We start from the raw sequence: 25369 nt of genomic DNA, 5'->3' as shown, positions 1-25369 counted from the left end.
AACCTGGCTGGTTTTTATATAAGTATATTCAAAATTGTGTTATATTCTGCAGTTTTGATGTTGATGCTTATATATCATTGGTGCTATGATTCTGTGCACATTTGGAAACTTTTATTAAACTCAGTAGAACTAACTTCAGTGTTAGGCAATTTTTATATTGAGACCATAGAGCCTACTTTGTACATTTATCTTTCATGTACATTTCAGAGATTAGAGCCTTGAAGAGGAAAATGCAGTAATAAATCTAATTCAGTTGCTTGTGTACACCTGCTGTCTTGTTGTGACACCATGGGTTTGGATTGTTTGAGTGATCAGATTTATTTGAACTTCCTGTTAATTCCAAGGGAGATCACTACATATTTGCCTTTTAGACATCCTGTGAGATTTGAGATGAAGTGGTAAAGGGGCACAGACTGTTCTGAGGGATCTTAACCCAAACTCCAATAGGAGATTCTGTAATTAAAATACCATACTTTAATACTTTAGTTTCAATTATTATGAATGTGTTGTCTGGCTCTTGACACTGCCTACTTCTATTAAATGTATGCTGCTCTGATTTGTTGATACAGATTTAGCACTGTATTCTTGTTTTCCACCTCCATCCTGCCCCTTTCGCCCTTTTTTGCTTTTTTCTTGGTTTTGAAGAAGGTTAAACAATCTAAATAGAATTTGTATTTCTGATGTGCAGTGCTGAATTTATTGTAGATGTCAAAAGTGAAATGCATATACCAGATGAAGTTCTTTGACTTATAGGAAATTATAGGTTCCAATCAAAACAATGTTTGTGAATTATACCTCACTGTTTTGGTGTACAGTGGTCCCCCGAGTTTCGCGATCTCGATCATTGCGAAACGCTATATCACGATTTTTCAACCCGGAAGTAAAAACACCATCTGCGCATGCGCGCCCTTTTTTCTATGGCCACGCATGCGTAGATGGCGCCGGGCAGATCAGCTGCTGGGCGGCTTCCCTGGGTCTTCCCCCTCTTGCTGGCGGGAGGGCGAGCGGTGGGCATCAGCGAGGAGCTTGCGTGGGCGGCGGGGAAACCCCAGCGCCGCTTCCCAGCTGAGTCCTGAAGCCAAACGCAGAAGTTCGCTTCAGGACTCAGCTGGGAAGCGGCGCGAGCAAACGGCGTGGGCGGGCGAAGGGCGGGCGCGTGGGCAGGCAGGCGGCGGACAAGCGGCGGGCGGACAAGCGGCGGGCACGGCAGCAGCGAGGAGTTTGCGTGGGCGGCGGGGAAACCCCAGCGCCGCTTCCCAGCTGAGTCCTGAAGCCAAACGCGGAAGTTCGCTTCAGGACTCAGCTGGGAAGCGGCGCGAGCGAACGGCGTGGGCGGGCGAAGGTCGGGTGCGCGGGCAGGCAGGCGGCGGACAAGCGGCGGGCAGACAAGCGGCTGGCGCGGCAGCAGCGAGGAGTTTGTGTGGGCGGCGGGGAAACCCCAATCTTCAGCTCCTCGCTGCTGCTGCGGAAGTAAAAACACCATCTGCGCATGCGCAGATGGTGTTTTTACTTCCGCACCACTACTTCGCGAAAAACCGATCATCGCGAGGGGTCCTGGAACGGAACCCTCGCGATAATCGGGGGACCACTGTACTGTATTTGTTTCTCTGAGTTGAGAAGTGACAGAAAGTTAAGAAAACTCTTGGGACTTTTCCTTGATGTATCTCAACCAGGTTCTCCAGAACTGTAGAAATACTATCTGAGAATTATAATTTTAATTTAACCTTCCCTCCAAACCCCCAATGGATTAAATAAGGCTGTTTCAGGCTAATCTCACCAATAATTCAAATATCTTTTTTTCTCCATTCAAGGAAGATTGGTTTGCATAGGCTGTGTAAGCTCCAACATATGGGTGTTATTCTGTAACCATATGTCTCTTACATTTAGTGATTCACTTGGGATTCCCCCCCCCTTGTCCTCCCCGAATGAAAAAGACGTGTGCAAGGAATAGGTATAGGAGGGGAAGGGTTGGCCCACAGATACAGTTTTCAGCATAATCTCATCACCTGGCAAGACTTTTGCGTAGGCTGCCAAGATTCCAAAGAGCTGTCATGAAATTCCATTTTCATCTGCAAATACAGTAATTGACAGACTGTTCTCTAAGTGAATCCACCCCCCCCCCCATACTTATCTGGGTGGTGGGGATTGGTGATGTCATCGCTTCAGGATAGGCGAGTTTAAGAAAGAAAAGCAGGATGATTCCAGGAATACACTTTCTTATTGTAGTGTAGACTAAGGAAATGTTGAAAGCTTGGAATTTCTTACTGCCCTATGTTGTGCCAGATAAAATCAAGGTGGGATTACTGTATTCTGAGTTCCTTTCTAACCTTTTATAGTTTCTCAGAAATGTATTATATATTTTTTTCCTTTCTGAATGGTTCATTATCTATTCTCTCTTCCTAAAAACTAATTCTTTCACAGGTGAATAGGACAGCACGCTATGTTCCTATAGGGTTCCTATAATAATCAGACTTACTAGGATGGTGCTTTTCTTTTAGATTAACTCTAGAATCATATTAAAAAATAGCAATCCATTGTTGAGGACAACATGTTTGCTGTAGTTATAGTAAATCCTCAAGTGTTAAAATAACAATAGTGTACGTTTAAACATTTTAAAAACTCACTTTTGTTTCCTCGAGGAAGAAAATCAGTCTGAATTAATAGATTGAACTCAAACATTGAACATTTGCATATTGATTATTTGATTTTGTTTTTGTCCTAGCATCTTATATGAAATTAACTATTGATTGGAAGGATTGTTTTTGATGTTTTGAATGAATGTAACATGACCACTGTTTATGCAATAGTCTACGGCTTGATCTGTATGCTGCACCCATAGTGGATGAATGTACTCCTAATTTTCCAGTTTTCTGTGTTTAAACTATACATGTTTTTATAAGCCTATTCACTATGTATTATATTAAATGATGAGAAATAGAAATCTTTTTCAGAGTGACATTGCCATAACCTACATTTGTTGTCCTGTACTGTTTCCTTGTGTGTAGATTTGGTTTTCAAAATTTTTATTAGCATACAGAGCAGTAGTGGGTTCTAAATCCCATTGCTACTGGTTCACATGTGTGTGTAGAGTAACCCACCGCTGATAGAGACTTCCAGATATTTCTCAAATGCCCCTTAAGGATGATGTCTGCACTACAAAAGCACTACTTCTTATTTTTCTTACGTTGTACACTGAATTTGACAGTGCTATTTTTTCACAAAATAACCCTCAGGTATTATTTGAGTGCATTGATATAAACTAGATACTTTTGTGAATTGTGAATTGTAGCGATTATGCCTTGGATATTATAAAAACACACATATAGGAGAAAAGAAGAAAATTAATGCTTTTCTTGGCTTTTCTGGGTAGTTTCAGAATTAAAATATTAAGATACGTTTTCTTTAAAAATTATCTATTGAATCTCTGACTGACTGACTGACTGACTGACTGACTGACTGACTGACTGACTGACTGACTGACTTACTTACTTACTTACTTACTTACTTACTTATTAGATTTGTATGCCGCCCCTCTCCGTAGACTCGGAGTCTTCGGAGTCTTCTTAGATACACCCATGTTTCTCCAACACTCTGTGGACTATACTGGCTGCCGATTGGTTTCCGGACACAATTCAAAGTGTTGGTGGTGACCTACAAAGTCCTACATGGCATCAGACCAGATTACTTAAGGAACCACCTTCTGCCACATAAATCCCAGTGGCCGGTTAGGTCCCACAAAGTTGGCCTTCTCTAGGTCCCGTCGACCAGACAACGTTGTCTGGCGGGGCCTAGGGGAAGAGCCTTCTCCATGGGGGCCCGGCCCTCTGGAATCAGCTCCCCCCAGAGATTCATACTACCCCCACCCTCCTTGCCTTCCGCAAGAGTCTCAAGACTCATCTATGTCACCAGGCCTGGGGCAATTGGATCTAGACTCCCTGACTAATAAATGTGATGCATGGTGTGATTGAATTGGTTGATTGATTAATATATTGGGTTTTAGCTGTAGTTTTTAAAATGTATTAGATTTATTTTATACGCTTTGTTTTTACACTGTATCCTGTGAGCCACCCCGAGTTTTCAGAGAAGGGCAGCATACAAATAAAATAAAATAAAATAAATAAATAAATAAATAAATAGGTCAAAGTTCATATCATGTGCTAAGCTAAAATTGAACAAAGCATATATGAAAATGACTTAAATGTAATTTTTACTCTAAATTATTTTTTTGATAACCATTTTCCTTGTCCGAAATTACATGTATCTGTGAGGTAGATTTTCTGTAATAGAAGGGCTTGTGTTTATTCAGCTCTGTTTTTTAGACACACTAGGTTAAACAATATTATTAGCTTTCTGTTGTTGGCTGAGAATACATGATAGGACATGATTAACATTTACATATGACTGAGATTTTTTTTTTTTAGGAAAAGAAAATTTTAAACTCTATTTTAGAAAAGCTTGTTTTGTATCATCTACTGAGGCATTTCTCATTGGAGAAAAGAAATTATGTAAATTCTAGTCAATAATGGGCCTAATTACTTTGCAAGTAGTGAACTGAAATGTTTAAGAAAGAGATTAAAGCAGCCATTGTTTTGATCTACTCTACTTTTTAAATGCATTGCATCTAACAGACTTGACCTTATACTGTATGTCCTACATGCCACTTCCAGGTTTTTCTAAGAATCCTTGGAACTATACATTCTAGAATTGAGTCCAAGTATTTATAAAATATTACAGTAGAACAAGGATGATGACAAGTTTCTTCTTTTAATTGGTGTGTGTGTGTGTGTGTTTGTGTGTTTGTGTGTGTTTCAGCATATTAAGTTCAAGGGTCTATTATTTTACTCTATACTGCTCTCCTGAGGGGGTTCGTGAAGTTATGGGTCCACAAAGGCTTGAAGAAATGTTATGATTTAAATAGTATTTTTTCAATAGCATTTAGACTTTTAAACTGCTTCATAGTGCTTTTACAGCCCTTTCTAAGTGGTTTACAGCAGGGGTCCCCAACCACCGGGCCGCGGACCAGTACCGGGCCGCGGGGCTTGTTGCACCGGTCCGTGGAGAGTCAGCAGCTGCCAGTCCTCCTGCTGCCGCCCCCTCCCTCCAGTGCTTCATCTCCCGCTGGGAAAGAGGCCTCGGGAGGCAGGTTCTGCCGGCCACAGGGCGATGGACGGGACAGAGGGGCGGGAAGGACCAGGAGGCTCAAGCCTCTTTTGGCTTCTGCCGTGGCACGCCTTTGCGTTTTTGGCTGGGGGGGGAGTCAGGAGGGCCGGCCTGACCCCCTCCCTCCAGCGCTTCACCTACCGCCGGGCAAGAGGGTTTGGGAGGCAGGTTCTGCCGGCCACAGGGCGATGGCGGGAAAGAGGGGCGGGAAGGACCAGCACCCCCATGCTTAATCCCGCCCCCAACCACACCCCTTTCCGCCCCCACCGGGCCATAGAAAAATTGCCTTGCTAAAACTGGTCCCTGGTGGAAAAAACGTTGGGGACCACTGGTTTACAGAATCAGCATATTCAGTCGGTTTGAGTGTGTATGATTGTGTAGTACATAGGTTTTTTATAACAATGTGTTTTAAATTAGTTTTTTTAATTTTTTAACATTATATTTGTATTTATATTGTATTGATGTTATGTTGTGAGCCACCCTGGGTCTGTGGAGAGACGGCATACAAATATAATAATAATAATAATAATAATAATAATAATAATAATAATAATAATAATTATTATTATTATTATTATTATTATTATTATTTTGTCCTCAACAATCTGAATCCTCATTTTACCCACCTCGGAAGGATGGAAAGGCTGATTCAACCTTGAGCCGGTGGTGAGATTTGAACTGCTGAACTACAGCTAACAGTTAGTGGAAGTAGCCTGCAGTGCTGCACTCTAACCACTGCGCTACCTTGCCTCTTGGGAATCTAAAGTCTTGGGAATCCTTGCCTCCCAAAACTTAAAGGGGGTACATTGTGAGCAAAAGGTTGAGAGAACACTGATCTACAGGACACCCAAAAATATTTTGTGTATGAGGGCAAAAATCAATAAAATATCAGAATAAATGTTACCACAGTAAAAAGTTCACAGTAAAAATGAAATATGCACAGTGGGTCTTTAAAAAGAAAAAAGAATCACGCTTACTGTCTGACAAATAAAAATTAACCCCCAAGGCAGCATCAGACACTCTCCTGTGTTTTTGCTGTCAGTAATGCACTGAAGAAAAAATATTTGTAGCTTAGTCTGTTCTTGATTTAGATTCTTAAGAAGATTTTCATGGTCGTTCAGTTATAGATTATGAAAGAGTCCACTTTACCAGAGTTTAGTTTGGAACCAAAATCTCCTTTGTTTGGATGTTATTATTTCAGTGAACCAAAAAAAAATTCAGTACTTTTCCTCCTCTATCTTCATGTTGTTTTAGTTACTGTATTTAGTATATAAATTGTGGTTTGTATTTTCAAAATTAAGAATATCAACATTTTGTTTTAAAAAAAAGAAAGTTAAGGAGAGAACTTGGTGAAAATTGAGGAATTTTATAAAGCCACAAATTTTACCTCCTTGGCCATGTGTTTGCTGTATTATTGTATGGTGCAGTAATATATTATTTAACAAAATACCAGTGTGGCAGAATACTTTTTACAAATATGTATACTTTTTACAACCCCCCGTAAAAATTGGGTGGGTCTGGGAAGCTTGCAGGGAGCTCCTGGGTGCTGGAAGATAGCAAAAATGGCTGCATTTGGTGTATAAGATGCATCAACACTTCTACCTTCTTTTGAGTGGTGTGTGTTTGGGGGGGGGGGGGGGAGGTGCACCTTGTACTCCAAAAAATACGGTACCTGGGTGAATTTCTTTCTCATTACGATCATTATCTTGTAGTTTGCTCTGATCTTCTAAATTTAATCTGCATACCCCTTGCCTTTGCTGATATTTCTTTTTGAGCCTTAGATAGCTGAGGTATAAGTAAAGAAGGCAACTGTTTGTGGGCTGCAGCAAATCCCTAACTAAACCAAAATTTCATGTCAGCTGTGCTACTGCATTAAATGTATTCTTAGCCTTGTACATTGTACATTGTCTTAATATAAGCCTGGGTAGCTCATTAGAACTTCTGGAAACATTTTGTTGCCTAAATAAACAGAAATGTAAAGAGAGGTTGAACATAAGTTTACTTAATTTAATGTTCATGTGCAACCATCATCTTCTTGGTGGCTCTAAGCAGAATTTCTAAGCTCCAGGTTAGTTTTTACTCTAACTAAAAAATGTTACGGTAAATTACAAATATTAGCATTTAGACCATTGTAGCTCTTAATAAACTACATTAGATAACACTGACTTAATTTATTTTGAAAAATCCCTATTTAAACAAGTATGAGTGTTACATAACCATTTCCTGCCAGTCCATGCCTTGGGTTTTTTTTTTAATCTGAATTTTTCACCATTGTATTATTAATCATAGGACTGCACAGAACTTTGCTTAGCCACAAAAAAGTGCCTTGGTGAAGCGTTGAGGCGCCCCACTTCTAGCTGGTAGAGGGATTGTAGTCCGTCACTTCACTTGGTTTGGAATTCATTACAATGAAAAGTTTGATTGATCAAAGCAAAATATGCCCAGCATAATATTTTATGGCAGCAGCACAATTAAACCCCTGGAGATCCTCTTCATTGCAGCAAAGCAAAATAGCAAGCTTTCATAAAATACATTATCTCACTGAGTTAAATCAAGAATAATCGTAAGAAGAGTTTGCATGAAGAAAAAATAGTTTCCCTAGAATCTAATTAGGACATTCTTTAAAAGGGGATTCTGAGGACTGAATGCTTCTTCATGTCTTCTGAGTCTGTGCTCTACCACAAAAAGGATATAACCATTTCTCACTTTGTTGGGAAATTATGGAAGTCTAAGACATGAAACTATACTGTATAATGAGCTATTTACATTGTTGAAAAGACAAGAATCTATGCATAGCCACAAGGCGATCTATAGATTTCCTCTAGATTTCCTTGTGGTACCCTAGAAATCTATTTCTATAAGAATGTTGCCTCACTGTAGATCCTGTAATGTTCTTTATACAATGAACTGAGTGAAGCACTATACATTGTTCCCTCAATTTCCGTGGGGGATGCGTTCCAAGACTGCCCGCGAAATTTGAATTTACGCGAAGTAGAGATGCGGAAGTAAATACACTATTTTTGGCTATGAACAGTTTCACAAGCCTTCCCTTAAGACTTTAAGCCCCTAAATTGCAATTTCCCATTCCCTTAGCAACCATTTAGATTATTACTCACCGTGTTTATTTATTAAAGTTTATTAAAAAATATATTTATTAAAGGCAGACGAAAGTTTGCCAATGACATATGACGTCATCAGGTGGGAAAAACCATGGTATAGGGAAAACCCCCGCAAAGTATTTTTTAATTAATATATTTGAAAAACCATGGTATAGACTTTTCACGAAGTTCGAACCCGCAAAAATCGAGGGAACACTGTACTTTAAAATCCATTTAACTAGCAAATAATGGATAAGGAGTCTACTCACAGTCACTCATGCCCTTACCACCTCAAGGTTCAACTACTGCAATGCTCTCTACATGAACTACCTTTGAAGAGTGTTTGGAAACTTCTAATCGTCCAGAATGCAGCCATGCGAGAGATTATGGGCCTTCCAAGGCATACCCATATTTCTCCAGCACTCTGTGGACTGCATTGGCTGTCAGTTGGTTTCCAGACCCAATTCAAAGTGTTGGTTATGACCTATAAAGCCCTACATGGCATCAGGCCAGATTACCTCCGGGACCGCCTTCTGCCGCATGAATGACTGGTTAGGTCCCACAGAGTCAGCCTCCTCCATGTCCCTTCAATTAGACAATGTCGTTTGCTGGGACCTAGGGGAAGAGCCTTCTCTGTGGGGACCTCGGCCCTCTGGAATCAGCTCCCCCCAGAGATTCGCACTGCCCCCACCCTCCTCGCCTTCCGTAAAAGTTTAAAGACCTATCTGTGCCGCCAGGCTTGGAGCCGTTAGACCCTAGCCCCCTGGCCAACGAGTGTAGTATGTCTTGCTATGTGAATGGGAATGATTAGTTTTAAATGTTATTAGAGTTTTTAAAGTTTTTTTAACTGTATTAATTGGATTTTTTAGATATGTATATTGTTTATTGTTTTGATATGTTGTGAGCTTCCCCGAGTCCTTGGAGAGTCGTGTCATACAAATCAGATCAGATCAAATCAAATCAATCAATCAATCAATAAAGAAACAAAGAAACAATCAAACAGTTTAGAATGCTGAAATATATTGCCCGAATTCAACAGCAGGAAATGTGGAATGAGCCATCTTGTATTAATAATTATTTTAAGTCAGTATGGTATGTAGAGAAGAAAAATGGCTTGTGGTTACTATGGCAGATGTGGAAGAGTGTTGCGTGTTACAAGCATATTTTCACATTTGTGCTACTATCCATAATCGTGTGAATATATTGTACATTCAAACTTCAATCCATGGCATTTAGAAGCCTCTTGGGTATATAGCTTATGTCTCATTGTATCCTCAAAAGCTTACAAATACTTCAAATTGCTTGTGTATGTTATCATCCCAGGTTGACTCAGATATTTGCTGTTGATTGATTATGGTGATTTAGAGTTGAACCAACTGATATATTGAATATATTGTGCATATTGAGCCGGAGTGGCACAGCAGGTAGAGTGCTGTAGTGCAGGCCACTGAAGCTGACTGTAGATCTTTAGATCAGCGGTTCCAATCTCATCACCGGCTCAAGGTTGACTCAGCCTTCCATCCTTCCGAGGTGGGTAAAATGAGGACCCGGATTGTGGTGGCAATAGGCTGGCTCTGTTAAAAAGTGCTATTGCTAACATGTTGTAAGCTGCCCTGAGTCTAAGGAGAAGGGCGGCATAAAAATTGAATAAATAAATAAATATTTCAACTGTCATTAAGCAACTAGTCATTAAACTGAGATGGTTTCTCTAATTATTTCAGTCTCATGAGTCTTAAGCATGATTGAAAATACATTTTGAATCAACCTTTCCTTGGTATTCATGTGCTCATAGATTAACATGGATAAAGTATTGCTTTATAATTTTTTTCTACAAAAAATATATTTGTGTCTCTTTTGTCTCTCTGTGAGCAAACTAATATGTTTGTCAAAGATTTTAAATATACTTGTTTCACTGAAGTATTTATGGTAACTCAAATCAAGTTTGATGAGTTTATTAATATCTCTTACTACTACTACGTTTGTATAGCAGTAGGTGCTTCTGAATTGAAAGGATTAGCCGGTGACATCACCATTACTGAGGGGACACCGGAGTAGTATCCCTTCATGTTCCTGGTATTCTGCCCCCAACATGCTACCTATTTAACTACCTGCATTTGTATGCTTTTGAACTGCTATATTTTTAAACAATTCTTAATGAAGTTATGTTTGCATGGTCTATCCCTGGATTGCTATGATTACATTGGTTTGATCTATCAGTATGATGTGCCTTCCAATGTGTGGCATTTCAAGAAAGCTAAAATTAAATCTCTATTCTGGGTTTATTAATTTATTTAGGATTTTTCTGTTTTCACTTCTATTTATAGATCTGCTTAGTCTGGTCCATTTAAAATACTTTCTTTTTTTCATTCCATTCATGCTTTTAGAAAGACAAACTTTAGCACTGTATTAATATATTTAGAATTATGTTGTCAACCAAATTTAATGGGATCCCAATATGAAAAGAGATCAGAAATGGAACTTGAATTTTCTTATTGTCTTTTGGATCTGAAAGATAACTTTAAAATATATGAAAGCCCTTTTACAAAGAGATACACCTTGTTGTGAAATCACAACAAGCAATCAGATAGAAGAGCTTTTAGAGAAGGATCCAGGAAACTAACAATAAAAACATATTGAAAAAGAAATACCTATTGATCATGCTGAAGTAATTACTAGTACTAATCTTTTACAGCAATATTTGTCATCTGTTGATACTACATTCGAAAAACACCTTCCCCCCCAAAAAAATATATTCTTCCCCCCCCAAAAAAATATAGTCGGCGAAGCAGTGGAAGTGATGTGCCGGTGCCTGGAGGCTGTTGGGGTCTGGATGGGTATCAACAGACTCAAACTCAACCCGGATAAGATGGAGTGGCTGTGGGTTTTGCCTCCCAAGGACAATTCCATCTGTCCGTCCATCACCCTGGGGGGGGAGTCACTAACCCCCTCAGAGAGGGTTCGCAACTTGGGCGTCCTCCTCGATCCACAGCTCACATTAGAGAAACATCTTTCAGCTGTGGCCAGGGGGGCGTTTGCCCAGGTTCGCCTGGTGCACCAGTTGTGGCCATATTTGGACCGGGAGTCACTGCTCACAGTCACTCATGCCCTCATCACCTCGAGGCTCGACTACTGTAATGCTCTCTACATGGGGCTACCTTTGAAAAGTGTTCGGAAACTTCAGATCATGCAGAATGCAGCTGCGAGAGCTATCATGGGCTTTCCTAAATTCGCCCATGTCACACCAACACTCCGCAGTCTGCATTGGTTGCCGATCAGTTTCCGGTCACAATTCAAAGTGTTGGTTATGACCTATAAAGCCCTTCATGGCACCGGACCAGAATATCTCCGGGACCGCCTTCTGCCGCACGAATCCCAGCAACCAGTTAGGTCCCACAGAGTTGGCCTTCTCCGGGTCCCGTCAACTAAACAATGTCGTTTGGCGGGACCCAGGGGAAGAGCCTTCTCTGTGGCGGCCCCGACCCTTTGGAATCAACTCCCCCCAGATATCAGAGTTGCCCCCACCCTCCTAGCCTTTCGTAAGCTCCTTAAAACCCACCTCTGTCGTCAGGCATGGGGGAATTGACATGTTCCTTCCCCCTAGGCTTATAAAATTTATGTATGGTATGCTAGTGTGTATGATTGGTTTTAACTTGTGGTGTTTTAAAATTAATTTAAATATTGGATTTGTTTACATTGTATGGCGATTGCTGTGAGCCGCCCCGAGTCTGCGGAGAGGGGCGGCATACAAATCTGATTAATAAATAATAAATAAATTAATAAATTCTAATAAATTTCCATTTGTTTCTACCCAGTTCTTCTGTTCCTGATGTTTCTGTTAAATTGGAGCCTGATGTGGATTCTTCCAAAAAGCCATTGACCACAGTCATCTGTGATGCTACTCTTGATGCTACTGAGCTGACCACAGCAAGGTAGGATAAGATATTAACTGTAGTTTTAAGACATGTGTGAACAAGGATATATTGAATGTGCTAATTAGTTCAGTGTCTTTATTTAAGGACACACAAAGTTAAGGCAGCTGTGATAGAGTTGTCTTAGCATTGTTACTTCTAGCATGTCCTGAATTGCTATGGACCAATGTTAGGGAAACAGATTTTGACAAATTAAGAAAGATTCAAACCATCAATTATGTTGTGTTCTTGCATTTTATGGAAGGCCCCTTTACTTCTTGTTTGTCATTGTGTGTAATTGGATTTTTGAATTATCATGTTTCATTTTTATCATATTTAGGGTTGTTTGATTTTAATTGATCATTCCCAGATGATCTTACTTTTTCCCTAAGTGTCTTGTTTTACTCCCTAGGAAAATTTTGAACATTCTCCAGAATAAAGATTTGTATTTTTTTTTAAAGAAATTTCTAAGAGAGCCAGTATGTAGTAGTGCTTAGGGCATCAGGGCCTTCAACTGAGAGGCTAGGAGTTCTAATCCTACATTATAACTATGGGCCAGTTCAAACCACTTCTGAAAAATCTTCCCAATAAAACTGCAGGGTCTTGTTCAGGCAATTTCCCAATTCAAATATGGGACACAATTCTGTGGTTTTACTAAGTTCAAGGAGCTTTACAGAAATATTTGGTAATCCTTGTAAAGTAGTTTGCTTCCTTAGTTATTTCCTAGAAAACTTTTAAATGACATACTACCATTTTAATAAACAAAATATTAAAATTTTTGAGATTTCTTGAAAAGATGAAAAGCTATATAGATAGAATGATACTTTTTATTTCTGAGTGCGTGGGAGAGACAATTTGGGCAGCTGTAGAAAAATTCTGGTTTGTGGATTTTTGTTCTTTTTAAAACCTATAGTAGAATATTTAGGCAAAACTATGGGAAATCTCTTATCTACATATATAAATCTATATATCTATATCTATCTATTTACATTGCTCAAAAAAGTAAAGGGAACACTTAAACAATACAATATAACTCCAAGTAAATCAAATTTCTGTGAAATCAATCAAACTGATTGACAATCAATTTCACATGCTGTTGTATACTTCAACTTTGTTCAGAACAAAGTATTCAATGAGAATATTTCATTCATTCAGATATAGGATGTGTTCTTTGAGTGTTTCCTTTATTTTTTTAGCAGTATATATCTATCTATATCTAGATTTGAAATAAGTGAAATTGTTCTGAAGAAGTATTTTGAAGACATTGTGTCACTCAAGCTTCAGCATAGCTCATAGTTGAGTGATTTGTAGGAAAGGCAGTAATATTTAGTGAACCCTGTGGCTACTGTATTTGATAAAATATCATAGAGAAATGCTTGAAATAATTCTAATAGATTGGATCCTTGACTTTCTAGCTTAACTTTCTAATAGATCATATCCTTGACTTTCTAGCTTAATAACCTGGTAAGAGCCTACCACACATAATGCTTTTCAGTGTGGTAGCAAAATCACAGCACACAAATGTATTGTCATATGGCATGTGTGCACCATCTGCTCAGAGATCCCTAGGTCCATAATCTCATATCATGTTTCCATGTTGGATGGGACTATTGCTTTCAGACACATTAAAAAATCAGTAGTTTCTACGTTGACTGTGCTAAATCTTGACAAAGGCAGTTAAGAATTGGTTATTTAAGCATTGTTTTATCTATGTAGCTGTGAGAGAGAAGAATAGAGCCAAGTAAGCAATAGGAACATTTTTCATTTATTGAATACAAACTTGATGGCTTTTAAGACTCTTAACAGATTTTTGCATTATAATAAACAGTTAATAATGTTGCAGTCATATGCACTTACCATTTTAGTCAGCATTATGTTTTATTGAAAGCAATTTTGCTCAGAAGTAGTGCTTTATCCTGACAATTTGTGGAACTAAGAACTCCCAGATGAGTGCTGTGAGGAGAGGAAACCTGGGCTGGGTCAATTCCCTAGTTATACTAATTCATCATTCATTAGCCTGAGCAATTCTGTATTTGTAGATGGATATCTAAAAGCATTGTTACCAGCTGGTATATCTGAGTGGTTATGTAATGCTTTTCTGACCCATTGAAAATACTAGGAACAATAAAAAGTTGATAACTTAAGAACTACTAATTTTATTCTGCAAATGACTATAATGAAATGCAGGATAGTCATTTGGAAATACTAATCAGTAGTTGCCACAACTTTGAACAAGGTATTAGATAAAATAAACTGTATTTTCATGTGTAGAAAAGGCATGCATTCATTGAACTTTTTGTATAAGAAAGGTCTCTTCTAAAATGAAAAACAACCAGAACCTTCTGACTGTAGAAAACAAGGAGGAAGGGGGGGGGAATAAGCATTTTTCCCCATAGGAATCAATGTAAAAGCAAATAATGTGTGCGATTAGGGAAACCACAGGGAGGGTGGGGGCCCTGTTTCCTCCCAGGAGATTCCTAGAGGGGCCCCATGGAGAGTTCTCCCCGCCTTTTCTGGCCCTGGTTCCTCCCAGGAAATTCCTAGAGAGGCCCCACGGAGGCTTCTCCCTGCCTTTTCTGGTTATAGTTTTGGAGGCTCAGGCTTGTAAGTGGAAAATGGTTCTTGAGAAGAGGCAAAAAAAATGTTAAACACCTGGCTCTTATCTAGAAACGTTTATAAGTAGAGGCGTTCTTAGGTAGAGGTACCACTGTATTAGCAAATGTTGTTCCTGGAATAATGATCTCATTTTACTTTCATCATCATTATGTCATTGTATAAGCTCATTATCTTGTACAGTCACATTGCATTGTGGTTTTTCTTCCTCCCAGTGGTAAAGAATTATCCAGAAGGTGTTCTGTAATACTAGTTAAAATTGCCCTATTTATATAGCATACTTTCCAACTGTTTCTTCCATTGATTTTTTTTTCTTAATGTGCTCTCTGATTCTATGCACCAAAACTTTCAAAAAATGCTTCAGCAATTTTTGATTCATAGTTGCTTTGATAATAAAGTACATCCTTCTTCCCCATACATTATCAGTCTTTTTTATGATTGTGTTTTAGTACTTATCCATAAAAGTGACCTGCAATTCTGATAAGTACTGTACAGTGGTACCTCTACCTACAAACGCCTTTACTTACAAACTTCTTTAGATAAGAACCGGGTGTTCAAGATTTTTTTGCTTCTTCTCAAGAACCATTTTCTACTTACAAACCCGAGCCTCCTAAACTATAACCAGAAAAGGCAGGGAAGAAGCCTCCTTGGGGTCTCTCTAGGAATCTCTTGGGAGGAAACAGGGTCGGAAAAGGTGGGGAGAAGCCACCGTGGGGCCTCTCTAGGAATCTCCTGGGAAGAAACAGGACCCCCACCCTCCCTGTGGTTTCCCCAATTGCACACATTATTTGCTTTTACATTGATTCCTATGGGAAAAAATGCTTCTTAAAACTTTTCTACTTAAGAACCTGGTCACAGAAGTAATTAAGTTCGTAAGTAGAAGTACCACTGTATATGTATTAGTTTGAAAAAAAATGTCATGTTTTGATAAATGGCTACTTTTGGAAGTATATATTGGACTCAGGTGTTGTCCTTCTATATATCCAGTGAAGATGTAAACTCCACTGCTCAAAAAAAATAAAGTGAACACTTAAACACACAATATAACTCCAAGTAAATCAAACTTCTGTGAAATCAAACTGTCCACTTAGGAAGCAACGCTGATTGACAATCAATTTCATTTTGTTGTCAGCACATTCAGCTTTGCACAGAACAAAGTATTTAGAGAGAATATTTCATTCATCCAGATCTAGGATGAGTTATTTGAATGTTACCTTTATTTTTTTGAGCAGTATATTTTGCTTCCCAGTAATCCCAGTAGTAACATATCATTCAGCACAATAAGAAAGCTAATGGAAATTCTGCATATTAAATGCCCAAATCCTGTTCCATTTTCTAAAAGACATTGAGTTATTAATCAGAATCTCATAAAGAGTTTAGCATTGCTGAAATAGGTAATGTAATTTAAAATCTCAGAATTATATATTTATAATATGTTTATATATAAAAATACTCATTATAAAAGTAGACATAGAAATATTGGATTAAATCAAGATGAAGTACTTCGTCCTGCTCCTGAAGAGACACTCATAATATATTTTTCCAGCCATTCAAAAACTCTCTTTTTGTAAATTGAAATACTGTATTCTGAATTTGTTTCTAATAGAGAACAAATAAAAATCTTTTGAAAGAGTCCTTCTCCAAGGGAGTCTGACATTGAACACATGTCGAAATCCAAAGCTGAATTCCTTGGGGGGGAAACAGGAAGAATAAACCAATTTCCCCCTTTTTCCTGGGATGTCGTACTGTTCCAAAGTAGTTCCTATCCTGTTCAGCAACTATAAATTACAAAACAATAAACAAATAATACAGAGATTTTAGTCTGTCCACCCACCCCATATTTGATGGCAGATGGAAACAATTAAGATAAAACTGGGTATCCTGATTTCTGCTTATAATTACTAACAGATTACCCAGGTGAAGGTATATGCATTTTTTTTTGCAAACATTATTCCCACAAGATTGTTTTTAATAAGATTGATTAAGTTTAAAGAGTTGTGCACTGATTTCATTTTAAATTTATCTCAATAGAAATTGCTTGAATCTTTTTCTCCTACTCTTACATTACGTCAGATAAACCTTCCTTCTTCATTGATAACGGAATATTGTGTTGCTAGTGTAATAGACATTTGAATATATATCTACTCTTATACAAATTCTGTTTGGATCGCCCTGATGATATTTCATCTGATATGGGGAAAAAGTAATTTCAGTAGCAGCACCTGGCCAACATTGTTTGGGCTTGAAAGGTTAATTATTTCTTGGCTAGGTGATCATCAAGGAATACTAAGGCTGTAGTTTAGGAAGTGTAGGAAGTCAAGCAATTTGGAAGAAGCCAATGACTAGCACTTCCTGAATATTAAAAAATTGCAAAAATGTATTTATGAATTAACTATGAGATGTAGACAACGCAAGAGCGTATTTACTTAAATAGATCAAATTTCTGTAACATGAAGTATTTTCAGAATGAGAAACGTTGTCTTCTTGGGATTCCCTGTTACTATCAATTTTAGCAGTGACTTCTGAAAGCACTGTTGGAAAGCCTTTCCTGGAGACCACAACTAAGCTTCTTCAGGTACTGAGGCTGAGCATCAGCAACTAGAGTCCCCTGGCATTAATGCTGTTTATCACAGCATATTTTCTGCATGGCCAAAAGTAGGAAATGGGTCAGCAATGTAAGGATTACCCATGCTTATTCTGTTATATTATCAAGAATAATAATATAAACTAAATTACATTTTATCTCCAAATGTATCAGATGAACTTCAAAGTAACAGAAATTACCAGATATTTCAGACTATAAAATGCTCCAGACTATAAGTCGCACCTAGCTTTTGGGGAAGAAAACAAGAGGGAAAAATTTGCCTCTGCTTCCCAGCATCCATCTGGTATTCATCTGATCTGTTTGCTGCCGCAACCCATTTGCCATGGGCCGTTTGTCACTGCTGTCTATTCTGGAACAGCTGATTGGCGCTATACCAAGTCCCCTCCTACTCAGTTGCAATATTCGCTGCATAAAAGGCACAGACATTTCCATCCACTTTGGGTCTGGGGGTGGGGAGTGCATCTTATACTTCGAAGAATATGGTAACTCCATATCAGGATGCTATTGGAATAGGAATAGAATAGTTGGGAGAGATCTGGAGGTCTTCAAGTCCAGCTCCCTGCTTAAGTAGGAAACTATACTATTTCAGATAAATTGTTGTCCAATCTCTTGTAAAAAACTTCCAATGTTGTGACATTCACAATTTCTGGAGGTTGGAATACTGCTATCCTGTCGCCCTAAGTATTTCTTTTCATTAAGATAGATATACTGTATACAATTCCAGCAACCATTCTTTGTATGTTTTAGCCTCCAGTCCAAGCTTGAAATAATGCATATCCAAAGTATTTTTCTTTTTCTTTAGGTGGGCAAACTATTTCTGGTATTAATTTATTTTTATAAGCAGAGCATAGAAGGATAAACATGTGTTACAAAATGTCAGTTGTGTATTTGACAACTGAATAATGCACATGCCATTAAAAAGCCACCTCTCTCCCGCAAACCACCATTTCTTTTTTATAATTTAATTTAACATTTTCTTTCCCTTTTAGTACAAATATAGAATTTCCAGAATAGTTGGCCTATATATAAATACTATAATAGGAAGTAGGCCAATCACACTGTTTTTTATGGTAATAAAAATCAGAAAACACATGTACTCCATTGCAATGAAAATTAAATATACATTTGAGCTTCTTAGGTCTCACAAACAACTTGGTCCTATTACAGTTGTTAATATTATTGATACTGGCAGTTTTTCTTCATGGAAAGAATTTAATCTAGCATTTGCTCAATGTGCCCAATTTATGAATGAGAAAGAAAAGACCTACCTGTAGTTGAACTGTTTGTCCTACAGTTTGAACATGTTAGCATTTATCCAACTTTCACAAATCTAAACATACTGTATCTGTCTATATAATAATAATAATAATAATAATAATAATAATAATAATAATAATAATAAAATAAAAATAAATTATTGTCATTGTCGAAACAACGAATTGTCATTGGCAACGAAAGTCGTGTGACACCCAAATACCAGTCCCACCATACATAAAATCAGAATAGGTAAATTTAAAAATAGAATTAAAAATAGACTAAAATGTCCCACCACTACAAATTCCCACCACTGAACCACTCAACCATCTACACGACAAACCTATATATATATATATACTGTATACCCCAATGACCCTTGGTCCTATTTGTCAACTGGATTTCTCCCCCAACATGTGCCTAACATGCTTATATTAATTGCTTATCTTGTAATTAGTGATAAGATTTTATGTAAAGCACATAACAAATGTACAGATAGAATGCAAAGAAAAAAGGACAAATATGAATTTGTTTTTTGCATAACTAAGATTATATTCCCCTGATTTCAATCCCTCTTGAGGAGATACAAAAAAATCCCTACCACAATACACGGTTTCTGATTTCCTGCTATGAGAAATTAGTTGTTGAGATCAATAGTTTCAATTACAATAAAATGTGTAAATTAGCTGAGTTGTGTATAAGAATCTTCTGATAAGTCTAGAAAAATCCTGAGCAGGGCGTTTACAATATGGCGTGTTTCCCAACCTTTTTTGAGCCGCGGCACATTATTCACATTTACAAAATCCTGGGGAACATTGAGGGGGGGGGGGGTAAAAAAAGTTTGGACAAAAAATCTCTCTCTTCCTCCCTTTCGCTCTATTTCTCTCTCCCCCCCCTCTTTTTCTCTCTCCCTTCCTTCCTCTTTCTTTCCCTCTCTCTCTCCATCCCTCTTTCTCTCTTCCTTCCTTCCTCTTTTTTGCTCTCTTTCTCTCTCCCTCCTTTTCTCCCTCATTGTCTTTCCCTCTCCCTCGTTCCCCCTCTTTCTGTCTCTCTTGCTTTCTCTCTCTCTCTTTCTGTCTCTTGCTATCTTTCTCTCTTTCTCTCTCTTTCTCTCTCTTTCCATCCCTCTTTCTTTCTCTCTTCCTTCCTTCCTCTTTTTTGCTCTCTTTCTCTCTCCCTCCTTTCCTCCCTCATTGTCTTTCCCTCTCCCTCGTTCCCCCTCTTTCTGTCTCTCTTGCTTTCTCTATCTCTCTTCTGTCTTTCTCTCTCTTTCTCTCTCTCTTTCTCTGTCTCTCTTGCTATCTCTCTCTCTTTTTCTTTCTCTCTCTCTTTCTCTCTCTCTTTCCCAGTCTCTCTTGCTCTCTCTCTCTTTCTCGTACACCACACTGGCAACAGCGGCATCGGGCAGTAGCCAGGGGTGGCGGCAGAGTGGTCGACTGCAAGCGGGAGCCCTGACAGCAGCGGCTGAACATGTTGCTGACTCCGTACATGCTGGCGTTGCACTGGGCATAGGCGTGGGGCAGGCACCTCCGTCCCGGCACAGCCAGTGGGCCAGTGCCAGCCTCGTAGCGCTAGCATGTACAACGTCCAGCAACACATCCACCCCCCACCGTTGGTGCCTATGCCCTGGAGCTCCCACTCGCAGCCACCATCCCCCAGCTACTGCCCAGTGCCATTGCTGCCGCCGCTCTCCCGCTCCTGCTGCCGGTGCCCTCACGTCGGGTCCCAAATGTTATTGGTAGCCGCTCCTGCCAGGGAAGCTCCAGCTGGGTGGTGCACTGCTGGTGCATCCGCCCTGGAGCTCCCGCTTGTAGCAGCCACCCCCTGGCTATTGCCCATTGCCGCTGCTGCCGGTGCCCTCCCGCTGCCGGTGGCCTCCCGCCAGTGCGCCAAAGCTCATGACACCACCAGGGAAGCTCCAGCCAGGCAGGGCACTGTCGCTGCCTCTGCCCTGGAGCTCCTGCTTGCAGCAGCCACCCCCCCGGCTATTGCCCAGTGCCGCTGCTGCCGGTGTCCTCCCACTGGGCCCCAAGGTCACCTGCCGCAAAGAAGGAAGGCGCAAAAATGAAGGCGCGAAGAAGGATGGTGCAAAAAAGAAGCTGTGAAGAAGGAAGCTGCAAAGAAGGCGGGAAGAAGGACGCTCAGCTCCCAGTCTCGGAACCTGAGCTTCGCGGCACACCTGACCATGTCTCTGGTTGAAAAACACTGCAATATGGAATGCTGAGCCCTGGTAGGAAAGCTGACACATGTGACCAAGCTGAGTCCATGAAGCCACATCTCCCCTTAAACCAATGCGCCACGGTAGTTAGATTATTCCTGGGGAGAGCCAGGGTGATATATATCTTCAAATAATCTTCATGCAAAACATGCTGACTTACTTGGGTAATCTGCACCAATCATTCTGATTGTGTAAGACAATCATTTTTCCAAATGCTGTAAATGATGTTTGAATAGAGCTTCGTACACCATTCTCTAGGTGAATGAATTAAATACAGTGGTACCTCTGCTTACGAAAATAATTCGTTCCGTGGCCAGGTTCGTAAATAGAAAAGTTTTTCCCATAGGAATCAATGTAAAAGTGAATAAAATGTGCAAACCAATTAGGAAAATTCAAAACTTTAAGGCTATTTTTTTTTAAAAAAAGCGGTGACCCGAGGAAGCAGCGGGTGACAGGTTATTTTGGAAGTGAGATCGGGTGGAGAATGGAGCAGCAGGTAAGGGGCATTTTGAAGAGAGATCGGGCACAGAACGTAGCAGGAGGCCATGGGCATTTTGAAGACACATTGAGCTCATAAAGTAAAGAAAACTGTTTGGAAGAGATTGTTTGGGGTGAGGGAAAAGGAAGGCAAGGACACATTGAGGTCATAAAGTAAAGAAATCTGTTTGGAAGGGATCATTTTGGGGTGAGCTCAATGTGTCTTCAAAATGCCCCTTGCTTGCTGCTATGTTCTGTGCCCATCTCTCTCCAAAATGCCCCTTACTGCTGCTATGTTCTGTGCCTGATCTCTCTTCAAAATGCCCCTTGCCTGCTGCTACGTTCTGTGCCCGATCTCGCTTCCAAAATGCCCCTCACCCACTGCTACCTTCACCGCCCATTCTCTCTCCAATGCCTTCGCGCTTTGCCATGACAGTCGCAGAAGGGATGGGTGGGTGGAGACCCTGCACTGCAAAGCCTGGCTCCTGTTCCCTTGTGATCATCAGATCCTACAAACTTAAAAGCGCTTGTTTTAGCCATAGTGGAACCATAGTAAGGTGGGCAACCATAGTAAGAAGCAAAAGGGATGTGTCTCTGCCTAATTTGGAACCACCCAGTGTGAATTAAGTATTAAAATTAATTTCTGCATATGTAAAACTCTTTATTATTTTTCTTCTTGGAATAAATCTTGGGGATGGCATTTTCCCACGGGAAACATTGAAATGCTTTCTATGGTGGAATGTAGAAAATGCTGATGCATTCAAGACATTTCTGCAAATACGAATCTAGAAATTAGTTCATTTAATTTGTAAGATCTTTTCCTATAAGCTTCCTGCTTAAGTATTGTCTAATATTAAAGTCAGATGTGGAAACAGTTTTGTTGTTGTTATGAATGCTCTTGGACCTCGTTTTGTGGATGGGACTTTAAATACATACAGGCTTATAGAACAATTTGAATAGCACTAAATCAAAAAGAAGAGTGTCGATATAATAATGTTGCATAGAGTTTGCTTCTTGCTGCAATTAAATTTAGCCAAAAAGATGCTACCGACCTTAAAGCCTAACAATCTAATCCTTTCATAAGTATTGTGCAGTCATATTTTAAATTCTTCAGTTTCATTTCAACAACCAAAAATTATTTTTTAAAAAAATGGATAAAAAGAAATAATAACAATAACAATAATTTATTAGATTTGTATGCTGCCCCTCTCTGGAGACTCCGGGCAGCTCACAATAATCGCAACAATATACAGATCCAATATTTAAAAAAGAAACAAAACATTTAAAAAGCCCATCATTAAGAACCATTCAATACAATCATACCATTCATAAAACTATATGTGCTCAGGGTATCTCAGTTGCCCCAAAAGAGAAAAGAAGACAAAAGAAAAAAAAAGAAAAAAGGAAGAAAGGAAGCTTCATGTCAGTTAGCCCAGCTGTTAAAGGGGCCTAGTTAGATGTAGCTGTCTCCTTTTTGTATTTTGGTACCAAACAGCTGGTTGGCAGATGTCCAGCTTCCTATATACGGACATGTATAGAATCCATGCTCAATTGAGGAAGATAATTTAAGAATCATATCCAAATTCTTGTCCATTCTTTGAGTGAGTGAGGGAGTCAGTCAGTCAGTCATCATCAATTTGTCCACCTACTTACCTATCGGGCATAAAAGATTATATCTTATTTTTTTCTTTAACATACTGGAAATAAATATAGTGTAGTTTTCTTGACATTGTTTCAAAATCTTTTATGATCTACATCTGTCTGACAAAAAATTCCATTGTAATATATTTATTAACTTTATATTTTTCTGAGCACACTTTATGATTTTCCCCACATATTTGTATATCTATCTGAATGTTTGGAAATTATGATTTATTTATTTATTTATTTATTATTTAGATTTGTATGCCGCCCCTCTCCGAAGATTAAATGATACATTTAACTTTGGAAAACAAATAAGAATATCGCACTAAAATCTTTTTTATAGGGAATATGATGTGGGTTTCATGCTTGATTTTTCTGATGCTGATTTTTTTTTTTGGCTTAGTTCTTTGGGAATGCTTCCCCCTATATTTAATTTTAGAACATTTATTTTGCCTGAGGCTACTATTACACAGTCTGCATATCACTGTTTACATTATGTTACATGTTATTACCATATAAGTTGATCGAAACTTTCGCTGAGAAAGAGGCAGAGAGCTCAAGAGGAAGCCAAATAGTAATGGGAATAATCTTATACTGTACATTGTTATAGATGACCATATACATTATTGGTCATGATTTCAGAAACAGCTTCTAAGTCTTGGCATGGAACAAGACAAAGTCCTGGGAACAAATGCTCTTGTGACTATACCAGTTCAGCAAATGTCAGAAATAGAAAAAGAAGAATTTGAGATCACTAAGCAACAACCGTACTGTTGTTTTAGTTTGTTGAATGGGATCCAAATATGTTTGTTCTAGGTAGGTCTCTATTTCAGAGGCTGTGGCCTTGTAAGGGGGAAAAAAACTTGTTTCGCAAATTTCAAACTTATTGATTTCCTTCTTTTTTATTTAAAAAGGATGAAGGAAAACTGACTTTTAAAAAATTTAGCTAGCCACTATTTCAAACCCTTTTAGCTTAAATTCTGGTGAATTTGGTTTGATATTGAGTGACTTAGATTTCGCAGATTTTGGATGCTGTAGAACTGTAGCTAGTTTACGGCTGAAAGACGGAAGGTTCTTTTAAATCTTTTAGAATAGCAAAAGTGGAATATGCAGAAAAGGGAATATGTGAACTTGAGGTTTATTACATCTTGTGTCAATAGCAGAGTTTCCTGCTACCTCCAAACCATCTCTGTTTATATTATTTTTTAGATTTATTATCCCGTCTTTAATTTTTTAATCCTCCTTCCTTCTCCTATTTTTTTTCACAACAACCCTGTAAGATAAGTTAGGCTGAGCAAGAGTGACTAGGCCAATGTCACCCAAGTGGCTTTTGTGGCTCAGGAAGAACTCGAACTCGTGGTTTTTAATTTGATGCCTTAACCACTAGACCAAACTCTATAGAAGATTCATGACCACAACCAGTACATCTTTAAAAGACTTTAGAACACTCTGTGTTTTGAATATGTAGAACCTATTTATGCATTGGACTAAGCCAAACTGTGGCTTGTTTAACTTTTACTTGAGGTTTTATGTGTTTTCATCCATTGCAGTCTCAATTTAGCATGTTATATGAATCCAAACCACTGTGGCTAATTCAGTAGATTAGGACTAAGATACAGGACTTTTTATCCGTTTATTTTGTGCAAAATATTTATCATTGTTTGTTAACAATCTAAATGTTCTTAGGACGGATAGAACTTAAATACCATAGTGAACAGATGTTCGGAGTTTTAAGGCTGTGGAAAGAATAGTCCAATTTATTCTGATCTTGGAAAGATAGGAGAAATTTAGCTATAAATCCTGGGGCAGACCTATAAATAGAGCTTGATTTTTGTGATTTATTTTTAGGAATCCAATGTTCTTGCATTTGTAAGTCTTCTGTGTTGCTATAATAACACAATTTACCTTGCGTGGTTTCGGTGACCTTCCATTTTAAAGAATATTGAATATACAGTCACAGATCTAAGTTTTAATATATTGAAATTAAATATTAGTAACAGGCTACTAATTTGCTCATGAGTAATATAGGGAAATGTTTCTAACCATGGCAATTTGAAGATATGTGGACTTCAGCTCCTAGAATTCTGCAGCCAGCAGGCCTGTCTAAATCTTAAGTTGTTGAGGTTACGAAACATTGATTTTTGAGAATTTGCATAGGCATAAGTGATACAAGATGGCTAAATTAATAGAGTAGCAAAAGTCATGGATTTTTTTCTTATGTTTAACCAATATCTAATATGCTAATTATATATCGGTGTAGTGCTCGGTATTGCTGTAAATGCTATGAAAATTATGAAGTTTATATTTATTCCAGAGCGTATCCCTTTTATAAACCAAGTTTGTTTGTTACCTCTTTTCTTTGTTCAAATTTCTAACTAATTTATAATTAAAA

The 25369-nt window shown here is 38.7% G+C and overlaps 1 protein-coding gene across 4 annotated transcripts in view; it reads left to right on the top strand.

The window, feature by feature from the left end:
• TACC2 (transforming acidic coiled-coil containing protein 2) overlaps positions 1 to 25369 on the top strand; it is a 212089-nt gene that overhangs the window by 75692 nt on the left and 111028 nt on the right. For all 4 annotated transcript variants that reach the window (XM_070752573.1, XM_070752572.1, XM_070752577.1 and 1 more), the window contains one exon: positions 12071 to 12187. In XM_070752573.1, the coding sequence (XP_070608674.1) occupies positions 12071 to 12187 (117 nt within the window). The remainder of the gene's footprint in view (positions 1 to 12070; positions 12188 to 25369) is intronic.

This window comes from Erythrolamprus reginae, chromosome 5, assembly GCF_031021105.1.
Source record: "Erythrolamprus reginae isolate rEryReg1 chromosome 5, rEryReg1.hap1, whole genome shotgun sequence".
In the NCBI taxonomy this organism is placed as follows: domain Eukaryota; kingdom Metazoa; phylum Chordata; class Lepidosauria; order Squamata; family Dipsadidae; genus Erythrolamprus; species Erythrolamprus reginae.
This window is presented reverse-complemented; position numbering and strand designations above follow the sequence as displayed.